General features: G+C 39.1%; 1 protein-coding gene and 1 long non-coding RNA gene across 4 annotated transcripts in view; both read left to right on the top strand.

Annotated features, from left to right (window-relative positions):
• The window catches only part of cdk18 (cyclin dependent kinase 18), a 120,417-nt gene that overhangs the window by 95,418 nt on the left and 10,714 nt on the right, over positions 1-14,285 (top strand). For 2 of the 3 annotated variants that reach the window (XR_002836967.2, XM_023802134.2), the window contains exons 3-5: positions 9,410-9,546; positions 10,881-11,006; positions 13,775-13,831. Coding sequence is in view for 2 of the 3 variants with exons in the window: in XM_023802134.2 (XP_023657902.1) it covers positions 9,410-9,546; positions 10,881-11,006; positions 13,775-13,831 (320 nt within the window). In the remaining variant the exon portion in view is untranslated. The remainder of the gene's footprint in view (positions 1-9,409; positions 9,547-10,880; positions 11,007-13,774; positions 13,832-14,285) is intronic. The other variant, XM_023802135.2, reaches the window with a different exon arrangement.
• Positions 5,436-5,985, top strand: LOC111838805 (uncharacterized). Its single transcript, XR_002836968.2, has 2 exons — positions 5,436-5,669; positions 5,893-5,985. It is a non-coding gene; the product is annotated as an uncharacterized lncRNA (long non-coding RNA).

Genomic DNA, 14,285 nt, shown 5'->3' with positions numbered 1-14,285 from the left:
TTCATTTTGTTTCTGCTTTTTCTTTTGCGTGTGTTTTTTTAATTTGCTGCGCATTTTCATTTTGTTTCTGCTTTTTCTTTTGTGTGTTTTTTTAATTTGCTGCGCATTTTCATTTTGTTTCTGCTTTTTCTTTTGTGTGTGTTTTGTCTCTAGGGGCCACCGTACTTTATAGGTCAACAGCAGTATCTTGTAATCAATCCAAGATTTGCATGGAAGCCAAAGAAGGGAGCATAGAACAGGGCTAATATGATCATATTTTTTAGTTTTTGTAAGAACTCTGGCTGCTGCATTTTTTTCATCATTTTATCATGGAGTACAGAGTGCCATAAGAAACTGCAATCTCAGGCCCTGGCATTAACGTGCGTTTCCGCATGCGTCTTAACCGACCATTTGTAATCGGATCTGACTTTCCTGCAACTTAACACAAATAAATCACATAAATCACTTCCGTATGCAGAATCTGCCAAACATTAAAAGAAGGAGAAGAAATCAAAAGCTATTGGCACATTTCAGGGTAACCAAACACCTAATTTGTTTGTATGGAATGCCAATAAAAATAAAAAATATCTATAAATAAATGTGAATAAATAAATATTTATTACTATTTATTATTATTTATGAAATATTTTTACTTTTAAATAATTCCATAAAATACATTGCATAATGTGTATCTTCTACGTATAATCTTTACATTATATTTTATAATAATGTTATCATTCTGATTATGAACTATTATTTCACATAATGCAAATGAGATTGCTCAAAATTTTTTAACTATATTTCACGATAAAGTTCAACTTTTCATGTTATGTATCTTTATACAGTGTCAACACATTACAAATGTAGGTGTTAAAAAGGTGTTTCAGTACTAACATATACCTAGGGCAGGCTAATATATACTTTTCTTTCAAGGGTTCAGTGTGTAAGGCATTATGTTAGTTGCCATATGATAATATTTCATGCCTTATATTTAGAAGAACTTTGAAGTCAGCTCTAAACCTTTTTTTTTTTTTTTTAACTCCCTCCACCACCCCCCCTCTGCGGAGGACTACTTTATTTATTTGTATTTATTTATTTATTATTTATTTATTTATTATTTACTTCCTCAAGAGAAGGCGAGGGAGAGAGAAGGGGGGAAACAAAGGAGAAGAAGGGGGAAAGAGAGAGGGAGAGAGAGGAGAGAAAAGAAAAAAACAAAACAGATAATCTGCTTCCATGTCTGCTGAAAAGAGAAAGACAACATACAACATCTGTACTAATCACAACGACCACCAAACGTTAAATGTTGTTGAACAGCACGCACAAACAGCATTACAACACATGCCCAGAAGCAACAGCCGATCAAGACAGTGTGTGTCCGTGAGCACGCGTCCGTGAGCACCTGTGTGCACACCTGTGTGTGTCAGCGTGCTGGTGTTCCTAAGGTTTCTCCATGTAAATGTCTAGTAGTGTGTGTGGGGAGCCACAGCCCCGCCCACCCAGGTCATGAAGTCGACACGGAGGAGACCCGGGCCCTAGACATCCAGAGGCCCCACAGGGCACGGGAACCCCAGGAGGACCACCGCAGGGACAATTGCAGCCCCCACCCAGAAAAGGGCAGAGGAGTGCTCCGGAGGGCGGCCATCCGGCAGCCACAACGCAGGAGCCCCAGGGGGCCGTGGCGGTGAGCACGCAGGCCCCGCCGGCGGCTGACCACACCAGGGCAGACCGGGCCCTGGGCCCAGAGATCCAAGGGCCCCCCCACCCCCCAGCCGGGGCCCCGACAGAGCCGGAAGGGCCAGGCCCCGGCAGGCAACCGCCGAGAGTGAGCCAGCACACACCAGAGCATCCAGCCCCGGACATCGAGAACCCCCAACGCATCGACAGCCGGGGGCCTCATCCACCGACAGGGAGTGTGGGGGGGGGCAACAGAGCCTGAGATGTTATTCCAGGTGGAGTGTAAGACCCAACCTGACACATGCGTATAGACAAACAGACGTACACATACACAAGCATACGTTCCCACCCTCATGCGCACATAAACAAATATTTACCCATGCGCCCAACATGGAGACACACAGAAATGAACGCCGTACACACATTCACACTCCCCATATATACTCTATACTCCGAGATCCAGGCACCACCACCCCCAGAGGGGCAATCCGCCACCAGACCCCGGAGATGGACCCCTTTTTTTTTTCCTCTGGCGTGGGGACAAGAAGACCACCCCGGACCCCGCAGCAGCTGAGAAGCCCACCAGACCCAGACCCCGACCGGACGGCCAGCTCTTCTCAGCCCCCGGCTCCAGATGGCGAACAGAGAACGGGGGTGTGAAAAGACCCCATGCCTCCCTCCGCCCGCTCATATGTGGTGTTGGTGCGTGTTGTTCTAAAGTGCTTTAAAACAGGGGAAGGGCATGCGCTAACCACCCTCTGTCAATCAACAGCTGGTGTCAGCTCGGCCCCTCCCCAGAACCCTCAATGTCTATGTGCAACTTAAAATTGAGAAGTGGGCACTGGCACCAGAGGTAAGGCTGAATAAACAGACCGCCCTCTGGACGCCATTTTGTGTGCCCACCCCCAAGGCCCTAAATGTATGTGTCATGAGAGAGTAAGTAATGAGAGTGTCTAAGTTGTGGTGTATGATTGAGACACAGGTGGTCACGGGGGGACATAGGAGGAATACCTCCCCTGCATCCCAGCGACGCACCTGCACCTCAAAGCCCTACATGTGTGTTGGAGTGACGGAGCGGAAGGAGGGAAGCACTTAGGGATGGGGAGGAAAGGACTGGTGAGGGGGCAAGTACCCCCCCTCTGGAGCCAGCTCCCCCGCTGACCCCCATAAGCACCCCCATTCCGCGGAATCCACCCAGGGCGGGAGGTCCAGGCCCATCCAGATCAGGGCCCAGAGCAGTGGCACCACCGGGCACCACAGAGCCCGGGGCAGCCAACCATACCCCACCACAGAGGAAAAACTACACCCACCCCACCGTTCAGTCAACTCCCAGACTACATAAGACAATAGACACCCAGGTTGAGTCCATTCTCCTCCTCTATAAACCCATCCTGAACATCCGATGCCCTGTATAGTGCACTCTATGCAGGATTTTGTATTGTATTAATTGTAAACTGGAACTTCTGATCAGTTCAAAGGCTTTTAAACATGTCTTAGACCAGAAATTGTGGTCCCAGCTGATTGATAGATCTGCCTCCCATTTTCTAATAGGAAGGGATATTGATCCATCCATTTTGGAAAGTGTCCTGTATATTTTAGACAGTAATTTGGGAGTTTTGAGATTAAGGAATTCTGCCACACTTGGTGGTATTTGTAATTTGATTTGATTAGACTTTAATTTCCTTTTTACTATAGATTTAACTTGTTGATATTCTAAAAATCTATTCTTGTTAATCCCATATCTTTTAACTAATATGTCAAAGGGGATAAAGTCTATTTCTTCGAATATATGTTCCAAGTATTTAATACCTTTACCACTCCAATCCGGGAAGTTTATCATATTATTGTTTAGTAGTATGTCAGGGTTGTTCCAGATGGGAGTACGTTTGCATGGGATTAATGAAGACTCAGTCGTTTTTAGAAACTCCCACCATGCTGTCAGAGAAGAGCTGATACTGATGCTTTTGAAGCATTCGTGTCGTTTAATGTTTGAGCTAATGAATGGTAGATCCGAAATCTCTATGTTATTGCATAGTGCCTGTTCTACGTCTAGCCAAGGTTCATCTAAGAGGGTATGTTTTAGCCACCCTGAGATGTTTTGAAGCCTGTTGGCTAAGAAGTAGTGGTGAAAGTTAGGCAGATCTAGTCCTCCTTTGTCCTTGGTCCTTTGCAGCGTTTTTAAGCTAATACACGGTGGTTTATCTTTCCAAAGGACTTTAGAGATGGCGGAGTCCAGAGATCTAAACCAGTCAGGTGATGGTTTGCTCGGGATCATTGTAAATAAATAATTAATTCTTGGCAACACCATCATTTTTATTGAGGCGACCCGTCCCATGAGTGATACAGTATGGGTAGGGACTTCCATCTAGCCAGATCATCCTCTACCTTCTTTAAAAGTGGGATGTGGTTTAATTTAGTTAAATCTGCCAACCTAGGTGAAACATTAATATCTAAATATTTGATATCTCCTGATTGTAGTGGAGTGGAGGAAGAATTCTGAAAAGAGCAGTTAATTGGAAGAACTGTGGATTTTAACCAGTTTATCGAATAATCTGAGACTCTTGAGAAAGAGTTTATTAATGTAATTACCTCAGAGAGAGTGGTTTGTGAATGCTGGAGAAAGAGTAACACATCATCCGCATAAAGACTGACCTTATGTTCCACATTCTTGCATTTGATGCCTTTAATCACTATAGCCTGTCTGATTGCTACTGCTAGTGGTTCAATAAAAATTGCAAACAGTGAGGGGGAGAGGGGGCATCCCTGCCTGGTGCCCCTCTTGAAGCTAGAGGATGTTTGGTCATTTGTCCTAACACATGCTGTTGGGGAACTATATAATATTTTTAACCAGTTTATGCAAGAGGTTCCAAAACCAAATTTGTGTAATGTTGCAAATAAAAAACTCCAACTAACTCTATCGAATGCTTTTTCTGCATCTAGAGACAATATTGTGATTTGAAAGTTTTTATTTCACGAATAGTCTATCAGATTGAGTAATCTACGTGTGTTTGTTGATGAGTGCCTCCCTTTTATGAAACCAGTTTGGTCAGGATGAATTATGTGAGGGGTTATCTTCTCTATTCTTTTTGAGAGAGCTTTGCAGATTATTTTAAGGTCAACATTAATAAGGGATATTGGACGATAGCTGGTAGGCAATATAGGGTCTTTGCCTGGTTTTAGCAAGAGACTAATGTTGGCAGAATTCATATTTGGTGGTAGTTTACCATTTTCCTTGGTTTCCTGCAACATTCTGTAGAATGTTGGTGACAGAATTGTCCAGAATTCTTTATAGAATTCTACTGGAAATCCATCTGGGCCTGGAGCCTTATTATTGGGCATACTGTTCAAAGTATGTCCAATAATAAGGCTCCAGGTCCAGATGGATTTCCAGTAGAATTCTATAAAGAAGTCAGCTCTAAACCTAACGGAAAGCCAATGCAGGGAACTATGATCAGGGGTTATGTATTCAAAATTCCTACTGAATTTTGAATACACAGCAAGGTATTTAATATGCAGTGTGTGCTCCCAGATAACAGAGCATTACTGTAATTTAACCTACTGTAAACAAAGGCATGTATCACTTTCTCTGTGTCTTGAATAATAAGAAATCATTGCGGTTTGGTGTTGTGGTGTAGCTGTAGGAAGTATACCTTCGATACGGCACCCACATATGATTTGAATGAAAGGCTTGTATCCAAGATGACACCTAGATTACAGACAGAGCTCCTGAGGAAAAAGTTCAGCCCTTTGGAGTGGAGTGTGGAGATTATTGTTCTGCCCTGGATATGTTTTATACCTTAAAGATATTGAATTGTCTGTTGAAAAGTTTGAGATGTTAGACATGAAAATGATACTGGCCCTTTTATTTTGAAGCCTGTGATGGCAGAGGAAAAACAGGAAACAGGAAGTAGGAAGAACTGTAAAAAAAGATGTAAGGTGTGGTTGCATGTGGGCAGTTTCTGCTGTGCAATCTAATTCAATCCATGGTGTGCATCCTTCAGAAAGCAATGGCTGTGACATTTTTTGACATTTGTTAGTAACTAGTTTTTGGACAATTTGTGTGAACTTTAACAGCTTAATGTGTAGTGCTCGTAAATTATCATCATTGTACACTATGTTCATGTTAATGTCAATCGTCATAACTATCCTTTATATACCTAGTGGTTTACAATGTTAAGCATTCTGATTTACATGTTGCTTATATAGGAGGCCCTAAGGTCATTTTTTTTTCTTTAGTTTCACTCCAATTCAATGTTGTCATCTTGACTTATCTGTGGTGTATGAAGTCATTAAAGGAGCAAGCCCGCTCTCTTACCTGACTCTTGAAAAGGAGTTTGTGCTGGCTGTTTATCTATGTTAACACTTCGGAAGTAAAACACAAAGAGAGAACAGTACAATTATAAAATTCCTATCTGCAAACCTACCACCAAACAGCAGAACCTCAGTTTTCTGAGCATTTAGTGATGAAAAGTTTTCAGTCATCCAGGCCGTGACAGTCATCCAGCTAAAGTGACAATATATGTGGTGTCATTAGGCATAACCAAAATGTATATTTGGGTGTCGTCGGCATAGGAGAGATAGTTAACATTATGTTTTCTCATTATGTTTCCTAATGGCAGCATGTAGAGAGAAAACAATAAAGGACCAAGTCTAGTAAGTGGAGATACTTCGATTTTGTGGGGGATGTGTTGCGTGCTCAACCTGTTAACTAATTATCCACACGAGGGCACTCTATATACAGTAAGGCTTAGGTGTCAGTTAGGGAATTCCCTGACTTGTCAGCTTTGACACTGCCCACTTCCGGGTTGCCCCACTTCTTTCAACTCATTGCCATCGGTCGGTGCAACGTAGTAATTCTGATTTAAGGTGGAGTGCACACAGCTTCGTAGCAGGACAGTCTCTTTTATGGGACATCTTGCTTTTCCTCTTTCACGTGTGATTGAGGGTGCAGCCTGAGCGATGGTGTCTGGACTATTTAACGGCTGCAAGAACGCTGTGGGGATGCTGTAGGACCACTGCTGCTCTGTTGAACCTGTTTATGTTTTAGTTTTATGTTTCTTTTGATTAATTTGTTTTGTGTTGAGTGGTTGTTTTTGTTTTTACATTTGTTTTTTTGTTTTTGTTTATTTTACATTGCGTTATTAAAGGTTGGTTGTTTTGTGGTATTAGTTGTCTAAACTTACATTAATTAAGTCTATTGGTGTTTATTTTGTTTGATGTGAATCCCTCTGTTTCTTGACCATCTTATGGGAGTGTTCTTTTTAGCTTGTGTGAGTGGTGGGCCATTTTAACTTTTGTGTTTTAGTCCTTTTAGCCCGGAACCAGCCAATGTGGGGTTGGTGTATCTGGTGTTTTGTGTGTGCTGCGTGGGTTTTTCTTTGGATTGTGGTTACCTTCATGGCGGTGCAGTATTAGCACGCGTGATTGGAGTGAGTTTTTTTGTCTGGTTATTTATTTTCTTTATGGAGCCCATATGCCTTGACCATCCATTCCCCACTTTATCTGACCCCTACCTTCTATCGGGTATCATTGGGATGAAGCCTTTGTGTTTTGCTGTGTTTTTAGAGTCATTTGTGTAATAAAAGTATTCTGTTAAGTGGTATCACATCTCCTGCCTTGTCATATATCAAACCTGATTGTGTTAATGAAAGGAGTATTAGTTATTTCCATGGGTGAAATTCCCAGGGTGGCATAGTCTGGCATGTTACCTCTCCCTTTTGGGGTGGTGAAAAGAATGAAGAGCAATTAATGAGCAAGAAAAATAGAAACTCCTTCATTGTAATGCCATCAAACACTGATCGGTGTGGTACTCCATATTTGACTGGTGACATTGACATTGACATTGATGATGGAGACAAGTATCTGACACTTGAACATATTGATAATAATTAGTCAAATATGATTTAAACCACTTCAACACCATTCCACACAACCCAACCTCAAATTTAAGTCTTTGTAATAGGATAGAATGGTCAATTATGTCAAAATCTGCACTAAGGTCCAGAAGCATTATTGCAGTCATACTGTCAACATCAGTTGCCATTGTAATGTCATTTACAACTTTAGTCAAGGCAGTTTCAGTGCTGTGTCCTGGGCGGAAGCCCAACTGGAAACAATAGAGTATGTTATGTCTTTCCAAGTATGAGTGAAGTTGAGCAGCAACTATCTTCTCCAAAACTTTTGACAAAAATTATACGTTAGATAAGTCTATAATTGCTGAGCTCCTGAGGATCCAAACTTGACTTCTTCAGTAGTGGTTTGATTACTGCTACTTTAAGTTGGTCATGAACATCACCTGATAACAGGGATGTATTCATTATGGCAGTTATACTGTAGGTCTTGCCAGGACTCCTAGGGATTCTTTAAGAAGCTTAGTGGGGATTGGGTCCAATGGACAAGTGTTTGATTTGATTTTAATTATATTAGTTTTTAGCTCTTGTTCATTAATTCAAAAACATTAAGAGTGTGTTCACGTTCCACTTGCACTGAAGTTAATTGTAGCTATTTGAACATTTTTGAAATGTTGATAGTCATACTGATATCACGCCTGCATGTTATTAAAGAAAAAAGTGAAGGCTACATGTGTTCTGTGTAGTCAGAGCAAAAAACCCAGTGTAGGCTATCATTATCTTGATAAGTTAACAGTTTTCTGGTGGACACTCTCTCTCTTAAACATTAGATATAAGTTGCCGCAGGCAATCTATTTTCTATATAGTGAACATAGAAAATACTTTTTTTTTTTTAAATAACAGAGGAGCCTACTTACCAATTTTTAAGGGGAAAAAAATCTCAAAGAACATGAAGCAAGATATGAACCCAAGGCAAATGCACAGCACTTCTGATTACATGGAGACGGTACTCTGAAAATCTACTTATACTGTTTTAGATTTGGTTTGGCAACTATAATGTAAATTAAGGTCCTGCAATACTTCTTGTAATGCCCACCATTGGCTATCTGTACAGCAGATACCCAAAACACAGATGTGGCTTTTAAACTGAGCCAGGTTGAGTGCAGAGGGATTACTGTATAATTTTTTTAATTATGATTATTATTTCAACTGAGCATACAATTCTTGGTCAAAGACAATATTATAGTCCATGGTATTGAATGCTGCAGTTAGACCTAGTACTGTAACACCAACAAAGATATACAGCCATGTTTGCCTTAAGCAAATTATTCATTACTTTTACTGTGGCTGTTGCTGTGCTATAGTTTGGTCTAAAACTAGAGTAAAATAGTACATTATTATTGTTGTTCTGTAGAAAGGAAGATAGAATAAGTGGGATTCATAACCTGTATGATGCACATCTTGGTTTATCCTCCTGAGACCCCACCCATTCATTTATGTCCATTGCAGTGGACATTTTGTTTTTGCATATATCTTTTCACTGATGTAAGGAAACATATTTATTCCTGTTGTACACTAAAGAGGACATGCTGTGAAATTAAAAATAAAAATAAATTTGAAAAAAGATGTCTTATTTCATCCAAAGACATAGAAAATCACAATTAACCTAAAACTGAAGGACACTTTTTTCCTTGGGTCTCAGGAGGTTGTGAAAGGTTTTATAAATCTGACTTATAATGTTTGTATGAACATTAAGTTTTCGTACAAACGTTTCCTCTTCCACAAGAATATATAAACATTTTTTGCAAATGAGCCCCCAGGTTCCCCTGTGACCCTGTATTCGATAGCTGATTGAAAGATGTTTAAATTTCACCCCTGTACCTGTAATTCTGTACACTATACAGACCTGGCACCAGACCGGCTGGCAATGCAGACCCTGCAACCTGAGCTCAGTTCCCTCTCTGTAGAGAATGATGGCCATTCCCCCACTCAATTCCACTGCCACAGCAAGTCGCCACAGCACCACCGCTTCTCTGTGGAGGTCAGTATGGTATACATATAATGCAATTGGTACAAAACATGGAATAAATACATTCTTCATACATATACTTGCAGGCCAAATAAGAATGTGTGGATGTCCTCCACAGTACTTGACACACAGAACAGTAATTTTATGTATACATAAGCTGTAGCAGGTATTGCATAGTCATGCACAGTATATATACGTCAGTGGTTGGCAGTGCATCGACTGTGAGTTCTTAGTAGTTCACACAGAACTTAAAAGACATCTGAAGTATTTTTTGCATATATATATATATTGCACATGTGTATTTGACTTTGTCTGAAACGATGATGACATTTACTGTCGCCACCCACCTCCGCCTAGTAGCTCACCTGATTATTTTCTTTGTTAAAGTAGCTCTTACTGTGAAAAAAGTTGGAGACCCCCTGCCCTACATGATGTTCTACAATAATGCAGAGTGTTCATTCAATCAGTAATCAATATCATCTTTTTTTTTTTTTGGGGGGGGGGGGTCTTTTTGTCCACCCATCCATGCATACATTCATTCATCTATCCACATGTCCATCCATTTTGCTTACTTGTCCTTGTGCTGGTCACATGATCACATTGTTCATATGTTATATTTGCATTTTTCTGCAAGAACAACATGAATGTACCTTTGGTGAGGGTGACCAAGTAAAAGAAATATGCCTATTCAGAAGATAATGGCTTAGATTTTCACATTTACTGGGTAGAGCTACAGCAATTAACACACCATTTCAGATTATTCAACTGTGGATAACTGTGACCAAAAAAATACAAAGCTCCAACACCTCACCTAACAGCCTCTTTAACATGTATGTAGGACCAGTGTTTTTCAGACTTATTCTAACAGTGACTACGTGGACTCTTCAGAATATATTTGGAGTTCAAATATTGTGTCCTTATGTACTAATATTAATCTTATTATTCTAGGAGGAAAAGTATCAGGGCAGATTCTTCAAGATTTCAGGGTTGTTTATTGAACTTAAACATCTTCACTTTATAAAACAGTTAATACCTTTCCATAGACATTTTTACAGTCAATCACAGTAATGTTAATGTTTAAAAAGTATATGGAGAAAAATGTCAATTTGTTCTGGAAGGCATAAACCAAAGAATTATTAGGTACCACGTACAGATATCTGAAAGAGTAATCCAATATTTTGCAGTCATGCACTACAGTGAAAAATAGACCATTCAATTAAATAACATTTAACGTAAGGTAATTACTCAGACTGGGTAAACAAAGTGTTTGTAATAAAAACTTTCAATGCCATTATCCCCCAAAACACACAGGGTGTTTCGTGTTAATTGAAGTTTCTGTGGTACAGGATGTCAGTAAGCGCATGTCTTTGCCCATGGACATACATCTCCCACCGGAGTTCCTGAAGAAGCTACAGATGGACAGCACTGCACCCTCCAAACCCTTAAGCCGGATGTCCAGACGAGCCTCATTGGTCAGCACCTGTCTTCTATCACTGTATTAGTCAGTGTCCTCAAAAGCAGAGCCAGTCAAATGGAGTTTACATTACACACCAATGTACATTAAAAATCACTTACCTCCTGAGTAATTCCTGAAAAGGACATTTTGCAGTTCTACTCAAACATATACTGTACAGTTATGATGTGGTGAAATTGTGGTTAATTGATGTACATCTGCAGTTCATCTTAAAACATCATGTAGAGGTAAAATCATATTCTATTTCGGGAGTTTTGCTTTTTCTTTTGTAAAAATGAAACAGGAATTTCAGAAAAGTTCTACTTGTTAACATTTATTAGTATAAAAGAATGATTCATAAATTCAATTTTAGTGAAAACCACAATTTTTGAATCTGTTTTTGTAAATATTTGAAAATCCAGTCATAAACATTTTGGCCTTTTGGGTAAATAGCTGATTAAATTAAATTTGACAAGTCATTTTTCTAAAGATTTTTGTGTTTTTTAGCCTCTTTTGTGTGTTGTGCAATACAAAAAATACTAATGTAATGTTGGATTCAATGAATGTGGGACCTGTATCACCAAGCTGGATGTCTTGCTTAGCTGGATAACTAAGTAGAGGTACAGGTAACTCAGGGTCTCTGAAATCATGACACTGATTTTGTTCTTAGTGGCATACACCACCATGGTAATGCATGCTACACGCATAACCTAGGAGCTCATTCATTAAGTCTTTATATGAATTAAAAGATGAGAAACATTTGTATCAACATTTATAAGAAGATTTGATCATTTATAAAGAAAAACTTGTCTGAGAAGTTTATTTATGAATTGCCCAGAACAGTCAAATGAACGTTGTAGAGGAAATGGAAAAGACTCATCTAGAGTTCAGATAGAAATGTGCATTTAAGTTGCATTTACAGTTATTTTTAGCATTGTGTGAAATGTGCATTAATAGAGATTTTTTTTAAATTATGTGATACACAGCTAACATTCAGCATTTGTTGAATGTTTGAATGACTTTTTTATGTTCCAATATATTTATACGTTAAAGATATTCGTACTGAGAAGTCAACACAAGTAGGCATCAACACGTTTACTGACATGCAATAGGTGTAAAATGGCCCGTGTGTAAGTATGTCACAGGCAGCATAATCATTGGATATTTAGATTTATTAGAGGACATTCCTGGCAGCCAAATGAGAAGGGAGTGAATATTTGGAGATCACAATGATTATTTTTTTCAATGATGATTTGGGGCCATTTTAGACTGATTTTGATGGGATTGATAAACTGGCCCCGTCTCATGAACAACAACAAGTATGAAATCGTGCTGTTTCTGCCCATCTTCAAGTACTAACAACACTTGGATTTTTCCAACAGGAACAAACTGGCAGACAGATCAGAGATATCCCCGCCCACACTCCATTACTCCTTTGGCTGATATTAACTGACTGTTAGCATATAATGTTTCAGTAACGATTTACATGGAGCATTCACATAATTTTCAGCAAGAATATACACTGCCCGGCCAAAAAAAAAGTCACCATTTGAATTTATATCAGCAAATACTTAAGAGCTAATGACTGGGTCATTATTACAGCTCAGCAACATTATGCAGCAATACAGTCAGCTGAGTACCTGAATCTACTGAATGGCCAGGTTACACATCCATCAAGTTAGCATGGGCATATTCCCGGACAAGAATGCCAAGATTCATTGGGTTTGAATTGTCAAAGAGTGGTTCAGGGAGCGTGAGGAATCATTTTCACGCATGACTTGGTTACCACAGAGTTGTGACCTTAACCTCATTGAAGGTCTTTGGGATGTGCTGAAGGAGGCCCTATGGAGTGGTTCAACTCACTGGTCAATACAGGATCTCGTTGAGAAATTTATGCAAATCTGGATGAAAATAAAAGGTGAGATGTTGCAAGCTTGTGAAAACAATGCCATGACAAATGTGCGCCATAATCAAAGCTAAAGGCAGTCCATCGAAAAATTCAAATGGCGACTTTTTTTTGGTCGGGCAGTGTACATGTCTTCTGAGTATTTCTGCAGTAATGCCCAGAGATGTAGAGTGCTTGTGAGATACTTTGCTTTGACTGTTCTGTCCAGTTTGTGCCATCAAGTGCTATGGGATTGAGGATGAGTTTCAATTGTGCTTCATCATCCTTCAGCAGATAGTTGTTGCACAATTTTGAGGTGTGTTCTGGGTCATTTTCTTGTTGAAGGCTTTCCAATGAGCCATAATCCTGGTGGAATGATGTGCTGTTGAAGTATGTTTTGATAGCTCTAGTCATTGACATTGTCTTGAATTTAGCAAAGACTTCCAGCTCTGTCACAATCAAAGCAACCTCAAGCCATCACACTGACTTTTTCATGCCTAGCAATGCACTGATTCTTATTAGTCCATAAGATTGACTTCCCACTCCTGTATATATATATATATATATATGTATATATATATGTATATATATATACATATATATGTATATATACATATATATATATATGTACATATATATACACATATGTATATATACATATATATATATACATATACATATGTATATATACATATATATACATATATATATATACATATGTATATATACATATATATATATATACATATATATGTATGTATATATATATAAAAATTGTTATGTGTGTGTGTGTGCGCTTATATTATGCAGTTTAAAGTGATATATAATTAATTTTTTTTTGTTTGTTTCAAGCAAGATTGCTGAACCTTTTGATGTATTTTTTCCTATTTTCCTTCCTTTAGTCTGACATCGGCTTTGGTAAACTGGAGACATATGTTAAATTAGGAAAGCTGGGGGAGGTGAGTATCACAAACTTTTTCATTTACTTTCACACCCAGGAAATGCTGAAACTCCAAGGTTGTGTTTGGCCAACTGCGAAGGGTCTGATCATTCTACTGCTTTGTGAAAAAACCATAAGCATTTTCTATTCAAAGCGGATCAAATATGGAATAACAATTACACAAAATAGTATATTAAAAACTTTAATAACATCTGTTTTTACACTGTTATGTATGTATTCCTTATATACCCAGGTGTACAGAGATAATCAGTGTCACTTGCAGCAAAAATGATAGAAAAACACGGGAACATTCCCAGGTCCTCAGTCACATGAGACTGTGGGGGTATCAACATAAGCACACAAAAAATACAACAAAATGGCACAACCAAATGACAAAAGACCAAAACAACAATTCTAATAAAGAACATTAATTGAAATGATAATTAAACCTTATATGAACACTGTGCTTTGCC

This window comes from Paramormyrops kingsleyae, chromosome 8 (assembly GCF_048594095.1).
Source record: "Paramormyrops kingsleyae isolate MSU_618 chromosome 8, PKINGS_0.4, whole genome shotgun sequence".
NCBI classification, from domain to species: domain Eukaryota; kingdom Metazoa; phylum Chordata; class Actinopteri; order Osteoglossiformes; family Mormyridae; genus Paramormyrops; species Paramormyrops kingsleyae.
This window is presented reverse-complemented; position numbering and strand designations above follow the sequence as displayed.